This window comes from Protopterus annectens, chromosome 6.part0 (assembly GCF_019279795.1).
Source record: "Protopterus annectens isolate FY-2018-M chromosome 6.part0, PAN1.0, whole genome shotgun sequence".
In the NCBI taxonomy this organism is placed as follows: Eukaryota; Metazoa; Chordata; order Ceratodontiformes; family Protopteridae; genus Protopterus; species Protopterus annectens.
Window position 1 is genome coordinate 1151280108 of NC_056737.1, and position 23129 is coordinate 1151303236.

The 23129-nt window shown below is 38.0% G+C and overlaps 1 protein-coding gene across 2 annotated transcripts in view; it reads left to right on the forward strand.

Annotated features, from left to right (window-relative positions):
* Positions 1–23129, forward strand: part of KCNH7 (potassium voltage-gated channel subfamily H member 7) — a 2626261-nt gene that overhangs the window by 1544771 nt on the left and 1058361 nt on the right. For both annotated transcript variants that reach the window (XM_044074771.1, XM_044074772.1), the window contains one exon: positions 21407–21618. In XM_044074771.1, the coding sequence (XP_043930706.1) occupies positions 21407–21618 (212 nt within the window). The remainder of the gene's footprint in view (positions 1–21406; positions 21619–23129) is intronic.

The window sequence follows — 23129 nt, forward strand, 5'->3', positions numbered from 1 at the left end:
CATAGGTGGCAGTACACTAAACACCAAAAATGTGATGAGAGACTTAGGGACACAGGTGGACAGTGGTCTCACCTTCAATAACCACATTGCCACAACAGTCAGGAAATCCTTCTGTGTGGCACACCTCATCACTAAGGGTTTCTCATCCAGAAAAAAGGAGGTCATTGTCCCACTGTACTCATCCCTCATTAGACCCATTATAGAGTACAACGTCCCTTTAGGTATGTACCTCACAAAACATCTGCAACAGCTGGAAAGGCCGCAGAAATACCTCACTAAAAGAATCACAAGCCTAAAGCAGATGTCCTGTGTTGACCGTCTAAAAAAAACTCCAGCTATACTCTGTGGCATAATATTCTACTCAGAGGCGATCTCTGCTTAACATAGAAGACCATGTCAAACCCTGAGCTGTTGGACATGCTCCACTTAAAGAAATCCCAATCCCACAGAGCCACATGCTCCAGGGATCTAAACCTTGTCATCACAATGAACAAAACATTTTGGAGGGATAGGTTCCTGACCCAGAGACTCCCCATACTCTGGAATAGACTGCCCATACATGTCAAGCAGAGCACCTCCTTGGACCTCTTCAAAAGGAACCTTGACGATTGGATGGGAAATAGGAAATTCACCCCGGGGATCACGTCAGTCACCCTGCTAGACAGGGGTCCAGGGAAGTAAATACTGTGGGAAGAAATATCCAGGGAATTGTTATGGCTAGGCTTGTATGTATGCTTGTAGGGCCAATAGCCTAGTAGCAACCTATGAACCTATGGTAATGCATGACAGAAATTAAATAAAAGAAGAAAAAGTAAACTTTAAACTTTCAATACCTGAAAATGTTATATTGTGCAACAGTAAGTCTAGTTAATTAGCTATTTAGCATGCACATACTCTCTCAACCTCTGTTATAACTTAAAAAAAACGAATAATAATATTATTCTTACCCTTAAATTATTCACTTTGTCATCATGTCCACATACCAGAACTAAGGACTTAAATCTCCACTAACATATAAATAAAATACACTGGAGACACAAATTTATTACCCAATATTTATTACATCTCTGGAGTAAATTACCCCTGTATGTTAAACAAAGTGCCACATTTTATCCTTCATATCAGTCTTTGATAACTAGACAGGTGCCCACAAGTTCACTTCTGGGCTAACCTCCTTTGCCCTTCTAGAGATAGAGGGGGTGTAACCTGTGGATGGGCACTTGCAGGACACCAATGACTTTCTTACATTAAAATCTCACTCAGACTGCACGAGAGCCATAATACTTTGTTATGCAAGGCATATTTGGCAACCAGTACAGCTATCTGTTTTTTTTTTCTGTCTGCATCCTGTGTGAGAGAGGTAAGAGCACTTTATGTGCCCTATTGGTTAAGTGCTAATGTTGTGTGAGGTCTGTTCGCAGAGCAAGCAATATGCTAACAAAGGTCAGATATTGATTTATTCCTGCTTTATCTAGGCTAGAGCTTAAACAAAGTTTTTCCATGTGGCATATAATCCTTATCTATTGATTGTGTTTACAGCAGTTCAGTTTTCAGCCTGACATCATTTAACTGATATTTAACTTCTGACCCCTGCTAAAATATATGGATTCCATAGATTCCATCTACATCTTTAGCTCTTGCTTGTCAAATTTTCTCTCTTCCTCTCTCTATCTTGTTGCTGTTCTCAGTATAAACTCTTCATTGCAAGTGCCTTCTTTGCTCAGTTTAGTCATAACTGAATATAAGGTTACCCTTTATTCTTTGGCATCAAGAGTTCTGTTATTGTGTTCCTGGAGTATAGCACTGCACTGCATATCTCTAATATGTATTGAAGCCAGCATGCCTCATGGGTTGACCATCAAAGCGTACTACTATCACTTAGTGTTTTCTTTTTAGTCACTGTCATTCAGAAAGAAGCCACAGAGTCGTATTAAAAATTATAGGCATCCTTTGCCCGCAGTGGACACTGTCGCTGAGACATTTGTTAGTGCGGGGGTGGTCCTGGTCAGTCCAGCTGTAATTCTGTCCTGATCATAATTTGAAGTAGCCTGTGTTAAAGGGTTTGTAACTATGGAAGATAAATATGATGAATAGGATGTCCTTGTGCTGTTTATTTCCTAACATGCTTGGTTCCTGATGCACAGGAAAAAGCCCTGACTCAGATCATATGCCCCAATTAAAACTAGCTGACCAGTTTACTAAAGAAGATAGCCACTGGGGTACACTTAAGTGAATAAGTATAGGATTGTCTGCAGTTGTAAGGGATTAGAGGGATTTACCACAGCAGAAGTGCCCTTTAAACAGGAGTCTAGTCCTCTACATTCATTACATGTAACCCAAGTATGGCAAATATAACATATGACTGGCTGAGACAGAAACATGCACCTGCTCCAGTTTTACTTACTGCATACCACTACAGGAATAACAACAAATGATACACAATTCAATTAAAACTATATCCTATACAAGCCTCAGAGCATGCACTCTCAGTAATGTATTTGTGCTTCCTGCTACCTTGGCAAAACATATGTTGCTACAGTAGCTCAGGGAACAATAGGTCAATATAGTGCTAGAGATGTGAGATGGTCAAGCACAAAGGACAAAAAAAGCATTTGTAGTCCTAGTATTATTATGTCATAACATTACAAACATACAAACCAGTTTGTTGGACAAAAAAGCAACCTGTTCCAACAAAGTAGCCAGCTGTTCACTGTATCATTTTACTTATTCATTCCCAAAGGCCTGCCCCACTGTATTTCTCCCTGTTTCATTTAATTAACCTATTATTTATCTTTTTACTTTAGTTTCACTCTATATTTATCTCATATGTTATGCAGATATTTCTGTATGTGCTCAAGGGTTTAGGTAGGCACATGCCATGTTTGCTTTGGCATACACTTTTTCAGAATAATTTATGTGCCACAAAATATGCTCGAACAGAAATTTCAGAAAAATGCCCAGATATACTTACGATGTGTGCATTTTGTTATACATTTTGTTAAACAATGCTTATCTTCAGAATCCGAGAGTGCCTAATGAGTGTTCTACAACCAGAAGGGAAGAAGGCAGCATTCAGGATGTCAGTGTACAATTTCAAAGTCCTAGTTATTAGAATACAAATCTTATTATTATTTGTAATTTTTTCATATATTATTTCATGATGTAACAAGAACCTCAAAGCAGTCCATTCCAGTTATCTGCTTATAGTAAATAAAATGAATTGTACAAAATGGTATTAACCTGCTCTCTTCAGTCATCTGCTACATATTTAATCACAAAAATCTTCAACAGAAACAACTGCCTGTCATTCATCCAGACAATAAAATACCAATGATGATTTTGATCTGTGCAAAGCTGCTGTATCAGTTTGCTTATTAGTGTAGTACTGTAAATTGTCAATTAGGAGAAAAATGCTTTGATCTACATTAATTTAATTTAGCAGAATCTGTATAATGCATGCTACCCTTATATACTTTTAGCAGTCTGGGTAGAGGGGACTGATGTCTGAAATGAGCATGTCAATTATTTTTGTGTGAGTAATCTCTCTTCTTTTTCTTACAAACTCAAGGACTCACATAGTAACTTAGGAACAATTCTTGGCAAGAGCTCATGGGGAACATAAGAGGCTTAGAGATGTGCACCTTTAAGTAGACCCACTTAAATGTTTTTCCATCCATTTCAAGCACAAAATACTGCTCACTTCCAAAACTGAATAGAGTTGTTTATGATAACGCTGGGATAAATTTGTATGTACAAATCCAGTCATCAAGACTAGCCTTAAAGGCAAAAACAAAAAACCTACTAATTTGTTTATCCTGTAATGGTAACTTATTTACAGGGCTGGGAATACTAAATGTTCAGGACAGCTGAAACAGTTTAGTGAGGTGTAGTCAAATCCCAACATTAGCACTATAGTTACTATTTGTGTTCATTAACATGTCATTTAGACATTACATAAGTTCTTCACTTTGTCACTAATTTTTGCTGCACTGTTTTCCACAAATTAAAATTAAAGATGTCATACATAAATTTTATGTAAGAACTATACAAAAAATATTTAATCTTTTCAAAATTATATTGCTTCGTTTTAGGGCCTACTTATCATACAAGCACATCATCCTAAATGTAACCTTTTCTTTTTGAAAAGCTCTATAAAATGCTGCTTTTGTTACTTTTATGTCACTAATCTGAAACCCAAGTTCGTTTTCATATACCTAGTTCTATACAACATTCTTTTCCCAATGACCATAGTACCTCTAAACATTCTTGTTTTTTTTCTTTTTTTATTTCTTTATAACTGCAGCATTCTATATCCAAACTACAACTGCATCTCTTTTCTTTAGCCGTTATTCTATTGGTAGCATTTTTCTCAGACATTTCTTGCGATTTATATTTACTGCTAAAAATTCCATTAAATTCTACCAACGTTTTCCTATCCCTCCTTTTCGGTTGCATATTTATTTGATTTCTGCTCTCTTTTTCCTTTTACTCATTCTTAGTCCAATGATTTCTTTCTTTCCTCAAATTCTATGTCTTTCCACTGAGCCGCGCATCTCCCATTTCTGTATAGTTTGCACATGTAACACCGCGGTGTGATTACTATGTAACGTGGGACGACTTATGTTTACATTGATTCTCATTCAAACATTTGTTACATTAGACATTCTCATTTGTTCTCCACCTTCATTTTCTTGGTCTGTGTTCCTCATTCAGCACAGTTCTTTCTTCTTCTACTCTATTTAGTTTCCAAAATCATTATGTTTTCCATTCACTCTCATATGTGACCATCCACTCCATTGCCCTATGCCATCTTATCTTTTCATATCTATCTATCTAACTGTATATGTCATTTCATCTAAAACTTAAATTATGTAAACACTACTTATTGAATACAATCTGTCTCAACTCATTTCATCTAAACCATCAAAAGTAAAAAAAAAAAAAGTTTTATTATAGAGTACAGGATTGTGTAAGCTTGTGGTGCATTTTCCGTGTTTTTCCCTTACGTCCACTGTAATGCTACTGTGGAGTTGTTACATATAAGTTAGGGGGTGTGGGGATGGGGTCTATATTATAACACCGAACGGTCAAATGATTGAAAGTTGTTATATCGAACTCAAAAGTTCGAATTCATAACACATCAAACTACCAGAACAGCAATTTTTTTTTCCAAGGGAAAAAAATTGCTGTTCCCAAAAAAAAAAAAAAACACATTCAAACATTACATAACCCCCCCCCCCCCCGACATGGTGCCCCCCACACCCTCCTGTTTAAATATACCAACTCCGAGATCACAATACAGTGCCGAAAAAGGCAAAGTGACGGAAGCGGCCAAGCGACTTCTTTCCCAGGGAAAGAATTTGCTTATATGCCGCATCATCATTCTGCGTTTTCGACATTTGAAGTTTGACCAAGACCCATTCGACAAAATGCATCTTCGGTCTTCTGACAGGAACCCTGGGGATGGAGATGCAGAGAGGTTGCTACTGGTTTACATTTCTTTAGATTGATAAGTTGTGTTTTAATCCAAATGACATATACTCACACACACGCACACACACACACACACACACACACACACACTCACATATATATATATATATATATATATATATATATATATATATATATATATATATATACACATATATGGGTCTACTTTAGAATACCAACACGCCACTTCGCCGACACATTAACCACCGACACCAGATAACCGACAACACACAAAACCGACAACGCAAAACACCGAGCACCATTACACCGACACACTAAACGTAAACAACACATTACACTACATCGCATAGCCACTAGCCCTAACCCAAACCCTAACCCTAAGGTCCGACACTACCGCACACTCACCCTACCTGCACCCTAACCCTAACTCACTTAACCCACCTAACCCAAGGTCCGACACTATCGCACACTCACCCTACCTGCACCCTAACCCTAACTCACTTAACCCACCCCTAACCCAAGGTCCGACACTATCGCACACTCACCCTACCTGCACCCTAACCCTAACTCACTTAACCCACCCCTAACCCAAGGTCCGACACTATCGCACACTCACCCTACCTGCACCCTAACCCTAACTCACTTAACCCACCATACACTAAACTCCGTCATGATCACACACTTACCTTACCCGAACCCTACCTCCCTACCTCCGACACTCACCTATCCCACACCCTAACCCAAAATCCCACAACAACGCACACTTACCTTACCGATCCTAACTCCGTTACAATCGCACACTTACCGAGACGCGCTCACACGTTACCCTAGTCGCTGTATCCGCTATCGTCACATCACCTTTCCGGTAAACTTACCTGTCGGTCATTTCGTCTCCCTCTTCCGCGTGTCGGTCAACTCGGTTTCAGCACATCACCTTGTCGGTAAACTTACCTGTCGGCCATCTCGTCTCCCTCTTCCGCGTGTCGGTCAACTGCGTTTTCGGTAATTTAAAGTAGACCCATATATATATATATATATATATATATATATATATATATATATATATAAAATATATTTGCTTTTCTGTATCAGAAAAGTATGTCTGAGAACTGAAATGCCCAGGGCTCAGGGAGAAAAGCTCCAAAACAGAGATAGAAATACATTTTTGACAGTTCAAAAGAAAAACAGTTAACATATATTTTATGTTTATATATAATACATACCTACATGCATATAAAATGATGTATATATATATATATATATATATATATATATATATATATATATATATATATATACATATATATGTTTTTGTGTGTGTGTGTGTGTGTGTGCAACCTGTGGCATTCATCAAATCAATGTCCCAATATTGTGCCTAACAGCAACCCGATAACGTTGAAATTTAAAAGCCGAAGCAAATCTGTGCATGCGCCAAGAATACTCCTCAGAACTTGTTAAATTAAAAGAAGTACTTTTGCAGTGTTGCAAGCCCTCCTACACTTCCATTCTCTCTGCTAATTATATATTCTAACTCTAAGATTGGACAATCACTGGGGAAGGGACATTTTCCTTAACTCTCAAGGAATTATCCTTTATCACACACCTGTCAACAAACTGTATTGTTGACCAAAGTGGAACAAAAATACAGTGGTCTATATGAGCTACTATTGATCAATAACATAGAAACCATATGTATGTTTATGTATATGTATATATATATATATATATATATATATATATATATATATATATATATATATATAAGTACGGTTCTGTTTCCCTTAAGTGAAAAGAGCTTCTTCAGTGCATTCATAGCAATCATGAGGGGAAGGAAGCTGTTCCATCAAATCTGTTATGTAATGGGGAAGACACATAGAAGGGGTAAATCAAAGGACAATAACAAAGCTAGAAATGAATTTACACATACATATATATATATGTATTTAGATATATGTTTGCATGTGTGTGTGTGTGTGTGTGTGTGTGTGTGTGTGTGTGTGTGTGTGTCTGTATGTATGTGTAATTATTTCAAAACAACCAAACTCAATTAAAGCAAATAAATATAACAAAATAAATACAATATTTAAATTTTGTTGTCTTCCGGTCAGTATTAATGAAGCAAGACTACTTTAAATCAAAAGGGCTTTTGTAGATCTTGATTTAGACCAAGTCCATGTGTGGCCCCATATGTAATATCCACCACTTTTCTTTTGATATCTAGCTGTCACTGTTCTGAACATTTGTAAAGTGAAGAAGAAACAACTCTGTCAATACCAGTAAAACTAAAACACACCCTTAATTTTATGCACTTCTTCTTTCGGCTGCTCCCATTAGGGGTCACCATAGCGGATCATCTGTTTTCATTTCTTCCTGTCCTCTACATCTTGCTCTGTCACACCAACCTCCTGCATGTTCTCTCTCACCACATCTATAAACCTTATCTTAGGCCTTCCTCCTTTCCTGTTACCTAGTAGCTTCATCCTTAGCATCTTTTTCCCTAATATACTCTGCATCCCTCCTCATCACATGTCCAAACCAATGTAATCTTGCCTCTCTGGCTTTGTCTCCAAATCTTCCAACCTGGGCTGACCCTCTAATATACTTATTCCTAAACCTGTCCACCCTCATCACACCCACTGCAAATCTTAACATCTTTAACTCTGCCAAATCCAGCTCTGACTCCTGCCTTTTTGTCAATGCCACTGTCTCCAGCCCATATAACATAGCTGGTCTCACTACCCACTTGTAGACATTCCCTTTCACTCTTACTGGTACTCGTCTGTCACATATCACTCCTGACACACTTCTCCACCCACTCCATCCTGCCTGTACTCTCTTCTTCACCTCTCTTCCACACTCACCATTACTCTGAACTGTTGATCCCAAGTTTTTAAACTCATCCACCTTCGCCACCTCTACTCTCTGCATCCTCACCATTCCTCTATCCTCCCTCTCATTCATACACATATATTCTGTCTTAGTCCTGCTGACCTTCCTTCCTTTTCTCCCCAGAGCATATCTCCACCTCTCCAGGGTCTCCTCCACCTCTTCCCTACTCTCACTCAGATCACAATGTCATCTGCAAACATCATAGTCCACAGTGACTCCTGTCTCATCTTGTATGTCAACCTGTCCATCACCATTGTAAATAAGAAAGGGCTCAGAGCTGATCCTTGATGTAATCCCACCTCCACCTTAAACACATCCGTCACTCCCATCGCAGACCTCACCACTGTCACACTGCCCTCGTACATATCTTGTACCACTCTTACATACTTCTCTGACACTCCTGACTTTGTCATACAATACCACAACTCCTCTCTAGGCACCCTGTCATATGCTTTCTCTAAGTCCACAAAGACACAATGCAACTCCTTCCAACCTTCTCTGTACTTCTCCATCAACACTCTTAGAGCAAACTTCACATCTGTAGTGCTCTTTCCTAGCATGAAACCATACTGCTGATCACTAATCATCACCTCCCTTCTTAACCTAGCTTCCACTACTCTTTCCCATAACTTCATGCTGTGACTGATCAGTTTAATCCCTCTGTAGTTACTACAGCTCTGCACATCAGCCTTATTCTTAAAAATCAGTACCAAAACACTTTTTCTCCATTCCTCAAGCATCCTCTCACTTTCCAAGATTTCATTAAACAATCTAGTTAAAAACTCCACTGCCATTACACCTAAACACCTCCATGCTTCCACAGGCATGTCATCTGGGCCAATAGCCTTTCTGTTCTTCATCCTCTTCATAGCTATCCTTTCTTCCTCCTTGCTAATCCATTGCACTTCATGATTCACTATCCCTACAACGTCCAACCTTCTCTCCCCCTCTCATTCTCTTCATTCATCAGCCCCTCAAAGTACTCTTTCCATCTGCTCAACACCCTCTCCTCGCTTGTGAGTACGTTTTCCTCATTATCCTTTATCACCTTTACCTGCTGCACATCTTTCCTAGCTCAGTCCCTCTATCTAGCCAATCGGTACAGGTCCTTTTCTCCCTCCTTACTGTCCAATCTTTCATACAACTCTTCATATGCCTTATCCTTAGCCTTCACCACTTCTCATTTTGCCATGCACCTCATCTCCTTATACCCCTGTCTACTTTCTTCATCTCTCTGACACTCCCACTTCTTCACCAACCTCTTTCTCTGTATACTCTCCTGTACTTCATTTCACCACCAGGTCTCCTTGTCCTCCTTCCTCTGTCCAGATGTCACACCAAGCACCATTCTAGCCATCTCCCTTACTAGCTCTGCTGTAGTTACCCAGCTATTCGGTAACTCTTCTCTGCCACCCAGTGCCTATCTTAACTCTTCCCTGAACTCCACCTCACAATTACCATTTTTCAATTTCCACCATTTGATCCTTGGTGCTGCCCTCACATTCCTCCTCCTCTTCTTCTTCTTCTTCTTGATCACCAATGTCAACCTACAAACCACCATCCTATGCTGCCTAACTACACTTTCCCCTGCCACCACTTTACAGTCTCCAATCTCCTTCAGACTGGCCCTTCTACATAACATATAATCCATCTGTGTGCATCTCCCTCCACTCTTGTATGTCACCTATGCTCCTCCCTCTTGTTAAAATACATATTCACCACAGCCATGTCATTTTTGCAAAATCCACTACCATCTGACCTTCTGCATTCCTTTGCTTAACACCATACCTACCCATCACTTCCTCATCCCCTCTGTTCCCTTCACCAACATGCCCATTGAAATCTGCTCCAATCACCACTCTCTCACCCTTGGGTACAGTCATCACCACTTCATCCAACTCACTCCAAAATGTTTCTTTCTCTTACATCGCACACCCAACTTGTGGAGCATATGCACTAACAACATTCATCATTACACCATCAATTTCCAGCTTCATAAACATCACTCTATCTAACACTCTTTTCACCTCCAAAACACTCTTAGCATGCTGTTCCTTCAGGATAACCCCTACGCCATTTCTCATCTCATCCACACCATGAATTTGAATTTGAACCCTGGATTATATGCACTATGTCTAGTGAATGCACTGCAGTCTTAAAAGCATCTAAGGTAATTCAAATGAAGAGAGAGCTTCTGCTTAAGGGTTCCTGAGCATTCTCCAAAGGGAAGCACATCACATGTACATTCATTAAAGCTGATGACCCATTTTGTGTTGCAGATTTTAAATTCTCTGATTACGAATGTTGTGTGTGCATTTTTTTTAAATTAAGTTTTTTTTTTTTCACTTTCACAACATAAAAACAAAACAGATAATTGCTACTTGGAGTGCATTTCTTTACACAAGCTCCGTTTCCTTGGTGGTTATATGCAAATATTGAATAGTAGCCACAGCCCACTTATAGCTAAAAGATGTTGGGAGGATGGCCTAATGGTTAAGGTGTTTGCCTTACAAACACAAGGTACAGAGTTTGAATCTTACAGGGGATAATTGGCTAGGCTTAAAATGGCTCGCAAGGGCAATTTTTCTAGTATGAACCCATGTACATGTACTACAACAATTTGCATAATGCATTATGACAAAACCTGTATGTCATGAACAATGTTACCAGGACTATTAAACAGTAAAAAATAAATCACCAGTAAAATGCGCATACAATTTTACATATTTAAAAAAATAGCTGTGTATAAACTAGTTTTTTCCCATTAATTTCAAACCAATTTGGCAAAATAGGGGTGGACACTATCCCCCTTCAATACACCCCTTGTTTGTCTGTATAACTTTCCATTAAAAATAAAATAAAATAATTATTACCTAGAATCAAATCCAAAACTGTACAACATGCATTTATTTTCCTGTTACCGAAAGAAGTAGGGGAACTCAAATATTCTTTAACTGTATCTAAACTTTTGTCATGTGGGATTTGACATCAGTTGTCAATAAAAGAAAAATTGCCCCATTCCCCAACTGTTTGAAAAGCATTCAATTTCCTCAAAAATGCCAGGAATTGTTAGTATAGGATTCTGATTTTGTGTTACTATATTCAAAATATAATTCAAATCTCAGAAACAATTGGTCAAAAAGGAGGGTCATGTACACTCATATCCAAAATAGATAGCTACCCTAGGATGTACTATTGTCTTAAAATCATAGATATCATGATCAATATTATTATTATATAACATCTCTAAAAGAACTAAGTGTACATACTGATTTGTTTACTTGAATATAACTGTTCTTATCAGATAATAAATATTTAGTTTTATTTACATTTGCCTCTTTGTCCATAATAACCATTCCTCTACTTTTGTCATTTTTCATAAAATCTACATCAAACATATGTTGTAAAGATTACAAAGGCCTTCTCTCCTCATAACATAAATTCATTTTTTTGTGTTGGCCCCATTAGTTAGCAAAACCCTTGTCTTCACATAAAGTCTGGAAGGCACTGAATATTGTTAAAAGAGAAGGATTGAATGTATTACTCTTTTGCATACATAACATCAACTCATTTCCCAGAGGTTTGTCAGCTATTGAACATTTTAAATGTAATTTAAACACTTACAATTTAAAAATTAAAATAGTACAAACCAAATCAGCTTGCATAGCAGGCGAAAAAAGAAAAAAAAAAACATTTTGTAACACATTTTTATGTCAGTAAACAGCCTAGAAATCAATTTAAATTCCTTATATTTGTAATCATTAAATGTTTTATCTGCTGGTTTAATGTCCTGTAAGACTCTGGATTGTTGTTGTAAAAACTGTATCCCCAATATCTGCCTCTGCCCTGTCCTCAGGCTTCTGGAGGGAATAATATTGCATACCTCACTGCATCGCTGCAAGCTGTCACAATAAGAAACTCAGTATCACTTGACTCAAGTGTATCTGTCTCAGGTTGGTTCAGTTTTCTTTGTTACTATCGCTCATTTGACTAACTTCACTTGGGCTGCACTGGCAGTCCTACCACTTGCAATCTCTTTAGTTCCTCGCTAAGTGTCTGAACAATAATGGCCCCTTTTTCAGCCAAGCCATATCAGTTTTTGAGCTCCATCCATTTAAAATTCCCCTGCACTGACAATAACAGTTGTCAGTATAGCCGTCCCTTATTTTTGCTAGCCTTTTGCCCGAAGACATTGCAAACTTATACCAATGAAACTAGAATTTAAAAAAGCAGGAGGTTAAAACAGGTTTCTTGCATAGTTCTGCACAAAGATGATTTCTTCTGATTTGTATATTTTAATTTTCTAAATACCATTTCATTTTCATTTGTGATTTTAAATCTACAAAAGAAACTGAAATGTATTAATTAATCCGGTTAGATTGAAATGATATGTGAGGGATGTGTAACTGGTAGATGGGAATTCTGATTTTCAAATTCTTTATTTTGTATGTATAGGAATTTATTAGTCAAAATACATTGCAGACAAAATCAGTTAACTCCTAATAAAATGGATAACACACACACACACACACACACACACACACACACACACACACACACACACACACACACACAAAGTTTGTCTTGGTTTGAGAGGTGGACAAAACTCGAATACCGAGTGGAATTGGCATCATCATTATTCACATCGACCCCTTTCTTCCCATTTGCTACATTGAGTCAGGGTACCATATCAGCAGTGACCAAATCACTGAGAGTCAATGTTTACACCACCAGGTGGCTATCCCAGGAAGACTGAACAGACTTATAGACGACATATATAAGTCATCCAGATCATGACCACAGGTTATCATGGAACTCTGAGACAGATTGTATTACTGTTTCAGCATACTGCCTTTCTACTTTTACAGATTCAGATTTCTTTCATATGTCTTTGCATTCTACACTCATTTATTTATTAGGACTGAATGCATTTATATATCTTAAAAATGTGCATTCTACTTTCAAAAAACAAATACAATTTAATGATTTACTTTTAGTGGTCTTCTGTCTTTAACTGCATCACATTATGGGTACTTTCTCCCAAATTTAATGCTAATCCACCACCTATTTCACCTTTCTTATGTTCTTCCATCAAACTGCATTCCTTCCCGGAGCCAGCAGCAACTTCTTTCTACCTTCATCTGCAGCAGTCTGAGGTGCTTTTTGTGTTTCTCTACACCTGTCTGCTCTTTGCTCTTGTCTCCTTCTTGTCTCTTGTACATATTCTGTTGGTACACACTTATATGACATTAACACATGGCATAGCGAAGTGTTCTAAACCCATAATTCTCTTCTCTGCTGTGCAGAAAACTGTCAGCTATTTTGCTCCAGACGTCCAAACCAGTTTCTCTGTACTACCTGCATTTATTTCAGTGTTTTTTTTTCCATTTTAACAAAACTTAGTCAGATAATCAAATTCTGTTATAATTTGGTGTTATTTTCCTGCTGTGTCAATAATCCACTGAAATGATTTCTCATCCTCTCTCTGTCTCAATAATCCATTGAACTGATTTCTCATCCTCTCTCTGGCAAAAACAAGGCTTAACACAGCCTTTTTGCCCAAAAAAAAAAAAAAACTAACCCCCACTAACTTATCAGGAAAAACTAGGAAATGTCCTTGGTATCTTACGACTGACAGTTACGACAGAGGATTAAGGCTATGAACTGGTGGCAAGCTATTTCCTGTGATACATGGTTCAATAACCTACATCTTCATTTACCTACTTTGTGAACTTAAGTAATTTAAGCAGTCAGTAGTTTGGCTCATTTGGGAATGTGGACTAGGCTTATTAATGGCCTCCTGGACTGCTGGTCTGGTAGCTACCTATTGACCTACAAAATTGCTCTGGTCCCTTTTAAAAATGCCATCTCATGATTCCTTGAAAAACAGGGCATGCATCTAACAGGACGTTTCTAATCAAGAAAGTAATCTAAAAGTGTATGTAGTTGATCAGTGCTTTCTCTGCAGCTGTAAAGTTTTCGGTCTATACAAATGAAAAGCAGGCAACGTTACCATTCATTTTTCTGTATCGCAGATTTTTTTAGTGAGTTGTACTTCTTTTTTATGACCTACTACTTCAGTAAAGAAGCCAAGATAATAAAAGCATATGAGGCATATTGTGTAGAATTAGTTTCATCCACTATTCATTCTTAGAGTGAAGGTGTTTTAATGTGAGTCCATTCTGTCAACCAGCTAGCAAATGCAGTCATCATTAGTAATGAAAGTACTTAAGTATTTTAATGTCAGAAGTTCATCATGGATGCCTTCTGTCAGCACACAGTCTTATATTCTCTCTCTCTGTAGAACCCTAAATATATGTGCACATAAAACATTATCCCTGTTATTCAAATCTTAAATCATGGTATCTAAATATTGTTTATTTGTCCACTGCATATCAATTGTGTTGTAAATCTTTTTCAATTTGGAATCCTTAAACCTCCATTAGAAACACACCGTGCATTTTCTACATGTGCTGAGAAACTGGAGCAATAATGAAGGCCAATACCTTTCCCTAAATAAGGTCTAATATCCTATACCAGTTTGCTGTCATCAATAGACCAGGCAAACTGTAAGGGTTGCATAGTTCTGTGGAGTTTCAGTTTGTGGTTCATAAGCTGCTAATCATAAATTAATAACATTTAACTAGGTTTTCTTTGTCGGCAGACATTGCAGAGCTTCAAATAAAACAAATCATTTCATTGTGTGCTCATTTTGTGATGCAGATGTGTATGCCATATCAATGGCCTGAATCATTTGTAAAAAAAAAAAAAAATGCCATACCTTGAGTCACTTGGGAATTTACCTCAGTTGTTTGTCCAACAAAAACTATGTATTGTAAAGCATCTTGACTGAAAATCATTTCATATGTTCTTAGCTTCATAGGTATATACTAGGCTAATAACCATGTAATCCAACCATTCTGTGTCCCTATGTATCATGAGCAGTTATTAGGAGAGGTATGTTAGCTAGGAGGTTTATAGATGTAATATGGGTGGAGGGTTTTGTTAGTTTGGGCATTACTGTATGCCTCTATCTATCAGAGAAATGGATGTCAGACCTAGGGTGAATTTTCAATTTCCTACCCATTGGTCAAGGTTACACTTAAATTGGGTTAGAGATAGACTCTGTTTCACATGAATAGAGAGCGTATTCCAGAGCATGGGGTCCTTTGAGACACATATCTGTCTCGCCAATATGTCCTTCAGAATAACTTTAGTTATTATATTTTGAGGAAGAAAAGATGATAAACTAATATGAGTCAGAATGACAAATGGCTAATAGTTCTTGTACTATTTCTTTAATTTCTGTACACATTTGTCCTTTAAAACCCTAAAGGTGTTGAAATACAAAAGTCATAGCAATAACAATATGAATACAATATTCTATAATAATATGTAAAGTAGTTTAAATGTCAACAGTCATGCTGAAAACATTCTGAGATGGATTTTTGTGGTGTTGCCATAATGACGGTGAATGTTTAACTGTCTCACTGAATAGACACATACACACGTGCACATACACACATACACACACACACACACACACACACACACATATGCATTCTATATTTTTATGAACAACCTTTTGTAGAAGGACATAGTGGTTAAGAGCCCTGAGATACAATTTTTGTTTAAAACAAGTCTAAAACTCCATAATCTTCCTTATACCTGCTCTGTGACCTTCAGCAGTTTCTCAATTTTATTTTGTTTCCGGATTACAAACTGGACAGAGCGTAATGGTTCTTTCCTGGACGAATCATTTCTTTTTTTAGCTTCTTCCCTTTTCATATCATATTTAAAGAGTGGTAAATAACCCCAGTGAATTTCATTAGTTTAACTGTTGCCATCATTTCACCTCCACCACACACTGCGATAGCTTATTCTATGGGTTTAGATCAAACAATCACCCTGTGGACTCAGGAAGCACCTGATAAATAGACTGTGTGGCTTATGCCCCAAGCCTTCCTGATCATTATGACTATTTTTTTATCTTTCTTTGGTATAATCCTGCAAAACTCATATTATAACCCTACTGTCCATTTTGTTCTGTGCATATTCTGGACATAAACCAAGTCTAGTGTTAAAAATTACCTGGACCAGAACACCAAAGGCGGAGGTGTGTCCATATTCATTAAGGATATCCACTCCTCCAGGCTAGTTGCACAGCATAATGCATCCGAGGTTATCCAAGTGTAACTAACTCTGAGCCAAACTGCAATCCAAATTGTAGCTTGCTACAGATCCCACACCATGTCCCAGGATTCCCACTCCTCTTTTCTTGATGTACTGGGAAATATTAGGGTTCAACCAAACATGCTAATAATGGGTGATTTCAACCAAACACCCTAATAATGGGCGATTTCAACTACCCAACCATTAACTAGGAAAACTACTCATATACCAACTTCTTCGCTCAACGCTTTCTGGAATTCATAAATTCCAGTGCCCTGGATCAACTTATCCAAACCCCCTCCAAGGGCAACAATATCCTAGACCTAGTCATTACCAACATGAGTGACCAGTGTTCCACACCTGAAGTCATCTCCTCATTGGTCCGATCCGACCATAAGCTAATGACCCTTGATATCCACATCCCGCCCCCACCCACCATTAAGGAAACCATGACAAAATATTTCTCCAAAGCCAACTTCCTGCTTCTTAAGACAGAAGTGGTGAACTTCATGACACCCATGCAGATGGACAATACAGTTACGACTGCTGAATCCTACACAAATGCACTCTATAAGCACTTACACAAGTGCATGGATCGTGTTATCCCAAACAGAACCAAGACGCTATCCTCCACAAAAGGAAGCCAATCTGGTGGTCCTCTGCCATAAACAAACTCTACAACAGAAGGAAGAAACTGTTGCAAAAGACAGTAAAATCCCATGTGTGGAGGAGCTCCCTGGTCAGCCTCACTAAGAAGCTGAGATCCTTTATAAGATACTTCAAAGCTAGCTATGAAAACAAAATCACCACTGATTCTAAGGGCAACCACAAAGAATCATGTCAAGAATCTCAATGGCAACACCCAGATCTGCTCTGAATTACAGCACAACAGCATGAAAATTACAGAACCAACTGATATTGCCAACATCCTGGCAGATAGGTTCAGTGCTAACTTTATCCCCTCCCACCCCCTAAAGGACCCATGTCTATACAGGAAGAATGCAGAGTCCCTGTAATCACAACTACGCAGGTAAAATCTGCACTATCTAAAACCAAAAACACAGCATCCATGGGACTTGACAACATCCCAGGCTGCGTTTTACACGAGCTTCAGAATGAACTGGCTCTCCACCTAAGCACCATGTTCAATCATAGTCTCACGTCAGGCATTGTTCCCACTGAATGGAGCACAGCAACAGTTATCCCACTCCACAAAGGGGGAGCCACCACTGATCCTGGGAACTATCGCCCTATTAGCCTGACGAGCCTGATCTGCAAGGCCATGGAACGTATCATCATGGAACTCATAAACAAAGATATTGGTAACCTCCAAACTCTGGACCCCACCCAATCCAGGTTTGTGTAAGGCAGATCATGCCTCCTGAACCTGATTGCCTTCTTTGAGGCAGTCACCAAAGCCATAGACAAGGGTAAGGTGGTTCACACAGCCTATCTTGACCTTGCCAAGGCTTTCGAAACAATCCCCCATTCTGGAATTATAGCTAAACTCACTAAACTAGGTATAAATCCCTATGTCACAAGATGGGTTGCCAGCTGGCTCACTTACAAAACCCACACTGTAAAAGTTGCAGGCTCCAAATATGACTTCAAACCAGTGACAAGTGGAGTACCACAGGGTTCAGTCCTGGGACCCCCCCTGTTTGGTATCTACTTCTCTGAAGTAAAGGCTAACACAGAAGGCCTCTGGCTAATGAAGTTCACAGATGACTGCAAACTAGGAGCCATAGTCAAGTCCCTAAATTATGTGGACATCCTACAGAAGGGCCTCACTGAGACAGATGCCTGGCGTCAGAGGCATGGCCTCAAGCTCAATGCCAAAAAGTGCATTGTCATCCCCTTTGGTAAAAACTCTGTACCCATGAACTACCACATAAATGGCAGTCTACTTAATACTGAATGTGTGATAAGAGACCTTGGGACTGAGGTGAGCAGTAGTCTCTCCTTTTATAATCACATCACCACAGTAGTCAGGAAATCCTTCTATGTCTCACACCTAGGGTTGCCAGGTTCAAACTGGACTAAAGTCCATCACACAACTCCACCCATTCCCACCCCCTCCCACCTATTTTGTGACATCACAGTGACATCAGCTGATGGGACCACCCACTTTGATGACTTAAGAACACAGGCAGTAATTGCACTGCTAGGCTGCTGCAGATGTAAGTACCAGTATTGATGAAAAGTGTCAATATGGTGCATTTTTCTCCAGTTATTTATTTTCTATGTTCCTAAACCTAATTATGGATGATCCATGGAGATAAAAGATCAAGAGCTAGCAGCCTGTGCACATGGTGGTAAATCTGATTAAAAAAATCCAAAAAAAATGTAAGCAGTTATCTTTGCTATTAAAAATTGTAAGTTTTGATTTACCCCATAAGATCGTTTAAGTCAATAACATCACTTTACTGCTCATTCAGAAATGATGATCTTAACATTCCCTTGCATTTTGAAAGTTCTGTAAAATACTGTTTGTAATGGACAGGTACTCAGTTGTTAAGATGTAACATATTTTCCGATTAGGAAGTTTCAGTCCAATTGAGCTAAGTGTTACTGCCCTAGTGTGATATTTCAGATGCTAGTACTTAAGATCTTGTACTGGGTCCGACTTACCTCCCACTCTTTTCTTTACATGTCACATATGCAAAAATGGGATAAAGGGGTTGTGGATGAATGGATTTCTAACAGGTGACATGTTTTATGTTACTTTCAAAGTATACGCCATAATCTCAGAAAAAGTTTCATTAATGTTTTTCTATATCACGCCAAAGTTATGCGTTTAAAACAGGTAACTTCCTACAACAATGCGCTTTAATACAAGTTTCTATGCAGTTGTAAAATGGCAATAAGACTGAATGAAAGATGACTCAAGCCTCTAGATCTAAGAAAGATGGGAAAAGAAATCACATGCAGCTAGCACACTTGCCATTTTCTGAACATGGCAAAGAGATAGTTTTATTTTTCAATGTGGTCAGAATCAAGTAAAAGCAAAATAATGTTGGGTAACTGTAAGTGCCCAAAAAGCAAGATGCACAATTTGTTTCATGGAATACGGTTCAACATAGTAGATGAGGATAATACAAATCAGGGCTTGTTAACTGCTAGCAGTATTACACTGCATGGTGAAGTTCTAAAATCAGTCTGAGTGTACTACAATGCAACACTGGGCAATGTTGGCAGAGTGCTTAAGCATTTTAAATCTTGCTATAAGATTTCTTTTGTCACTGCTTGGTAGTTGGCAGGATAATGATAGCTAAAAATATCGGAGTACTGCCTTCCAGTGATATCTCTACAATCCGTATAGCAGAAAATAAAATTTGTCCATTTGTATTACATCACTGCCACTTAAGTTAATGTATGTACTGTCTAAACTATGTAGCTACCAGGAATACTGAAGTTAAAAGCATTTCATTGTTGTGTAGTAGCTAGTAGTGTATCGCTGGATACATTTACTTTCTCCTCTCCTCTGGCGGCACGAAAAAAAAACGGACTTCATAAGTTTAAATTTTTTAACTGGACAATTTGTCTGAAAACCGGACAGTTCGGTCAAAAACCGGACAGCTGGCAACCCTACTCACACCTCATCACAAAAGGGTTCTCATCCAGGAAAAAAGAGGTCATTGTTCCCCTCTACTTGGCACTCATTAGACCCATTATAGAGTACAATGCCCCTTTTGGAATGTACCTCACAAAACATCTGCAGCAGCTGGAAAGGCCACAGAAGTACTTCACAAAGAGGATTACTTGCCTCAAACAGATGCCCTACACTGACCATCTCAAAAAACTCCAGCTTTACTCTGTAGCATATCGCCTACTTCGAGGTGATCTCTGCCTAACATCTAAAGCTATGTTAAACCCAGAGCTGTTGGACATGCTACACCTAAAGAAATCCCAATCCCTCCGAGCTACATGCTCTAGGGACCTAAACCTTGTCACCACAATAAACAGGACATGCTGGAGGGATAGATTCCTGTCCCAGAGACTTCCTGTAGTCTGGAACAAGCTACCCAAAAATGTCAAGCAAAGTTCCTCATTAGCACTCTTCAAGAAAAATCTTGATGAGTGGATGAGAAATAGGAAATACATCCCGGGGATCACTTCTGTGTCTCTACTCTACAGGGGCACAGGAAATTAACTTTCTTGGGTGGCATAAGCCAGGGAACCTTGTTGGCTAGGCTTACTTAGGCCCTGGGGCCAATAGCCTAGTACCTACCTATGAACTTATGAACCTATGAACAATGAATTGCTTTAAGAAAGAAAACACTTGTTTGCAGTGCTTATCACTGGGTGTATGCCTTTGGGCAAATATAGTTAAGCAGCATTTTCTGATGAATTGGTCACACCTTGAAATGTGACTTAGAGTTCTTTAAGTATTATAAATTCATTACAAAATGATAAACCAGGTTTCTCCTATTCCAGTATGATGGACATCATTTCACAAAAGTAATTTTTTAGAGTAGCAACAGTAGAAAGTTAAATTAAATCAGTTTCCTTTTTTGAACTGTATATGGAGTTGTTAGGCTACCCTACAACCCCACGTAGGGTACTATGCCATCTCTTCCCAACACTAATTACTTGACATTAGCATTATTTTGTTTCAGACAAAGAGGGACCTCTTTTTCTGCTATGTAGATATCCTAAACTTGAAAAATCTTCTTCGGCCAAAAATCATTATTTTAGCAATCCCTGTTTAGTCCTATTCTAATTCTGGTTGTAATAATTAGTAAAACTACAAAATGTAAATTGTTTCTGCTGAAAATCATCAAATACGTCTCTTTTTTTTTTTTTTAGAATTTATAATACCAGTTTTCTATAACATGCCACTTAAAATGTGCTAAGGAACTTTATTAACTGTCTTCTTCAATTCATTTAGGGCCTTTTAATCATATCAAATCAAGCCTGCTGGGATCTACTTCAGACTCAAATCTCAACAAGTATAGCACAATTAATAAAATTCCTCAAATTACATTGAACTTTTCTGATGTCAGAGAAAAGAAGACCTCATCCCCACCTTCATCAGAGAAAACTATTATCGCACCCAAGGTTAAAGATCGAACACATAATGTCACTGAAAAAGTAACGCAGGTAAGTTAACTATCTGAAATGTTAAGCAGCTTTTTCATATATGTTAAATCCATGCAATAAGCAACACGATTTCATAGACATAGAACTATTTTAACATATGGGAAATCTTAGAAAACTTTATGGTATGTTAAGCAAGTATCAATGAGAACATATCCAAGAGGGATGTTTAAATTTCCATGCTCCACTATGATGCCTGAAAAATTAACCCAGGTAAGTTAATTATCTGAAATAAAACAAGAATGAATGTGGCCAGGGAATAAACGCTCCTTATACTTAAACAAATGTATAAAGTCAAAAACAAAAAGCACAGGAGCAGACCAGTGCTGACCAAATATGTCCACATATAGATGCTTTCGCCAAACAGTTAGGCTTCTTCAGAGTCTTAACAAAGAACAAGCAAACACATACAATTTAAATATCATACTCCATACTCCTATTGGTTAAAACAAACACCTCCCCCCCACACATTAATTAATAAAATTTAATCAATAAATGACTATTTAATAGTTGTTCTCATACAAAAATAAATTATTTAAAAACTCCTCAAAAAAATTGTTTTATGTACTTGTTCTAGTTTGTATAAATACATTAAAAACTAAATTTAAACAATAAACTTCATTTATTTCACAATAATATAAATACATTAATAAATACATTAATAAATCTGTTTGTTTGTTATATTTGATGGGACCTAAGTTTTAAAATAGGTTTAATAGAGATGTGGTCATTTAAACCTGGGGGTCTACAGGCATCTAGTCTAATTTGCCATTCTGTCTCTAAAGCCCCCACCCTATTGACCACATCTCCACCTTCACCACAATCAATCACTCGACCTATAACAAAAAACAAAAACTTTTTAAAATCACTACATTTTGTACTGTGCAAATAAAGTGCATTATGCAAATCCTTCTTTTTAATTGACCTTAAATGTTCAGAAATCCGGTCCCTAAGCCTCCTAATAGTTTTGCCCACATAGTAAGCATTACAGGAGGAACAGGACGCTAAATATACAAGGTTTTTAGTACAGCAATTACACTGTCCAGGGCATTTAATGGTGTATTTGTACCCCTCTACGCACACATATGAACCTTCGTTCACATACCTGCACCATCTACAAAATCCACACTTTTTCATACTCGACCTATGATTGTTTATTTTATTCTTTTCTAAAATTCCTTTCAGATTCTCCCCTCTACTGTACACAATATTAGGTCCTTTACCTAAAATCTTTTTTACCTCTTCACTTAGGGAGAAATTCCATACACCCTTTATCATTTCCAGAAACACAGGTGTCATCCCATTATATTTAAGTACTAAACGTAAACCCTCTGTCTTTTCATCCTTCTTGCCATTCTCAACGTCCCTTAATGTCACTCCACCTAAAAGAATCGGAGCATATCTACCTTTTCTTTCTCTCTTTACATCCCTTTTTACACTAAGTAATAGCTTTAAGGGGTACCCACGGTCAAAAAACATTCCAATCAGTTTAAACAGTTCATCCTCAAAATCTA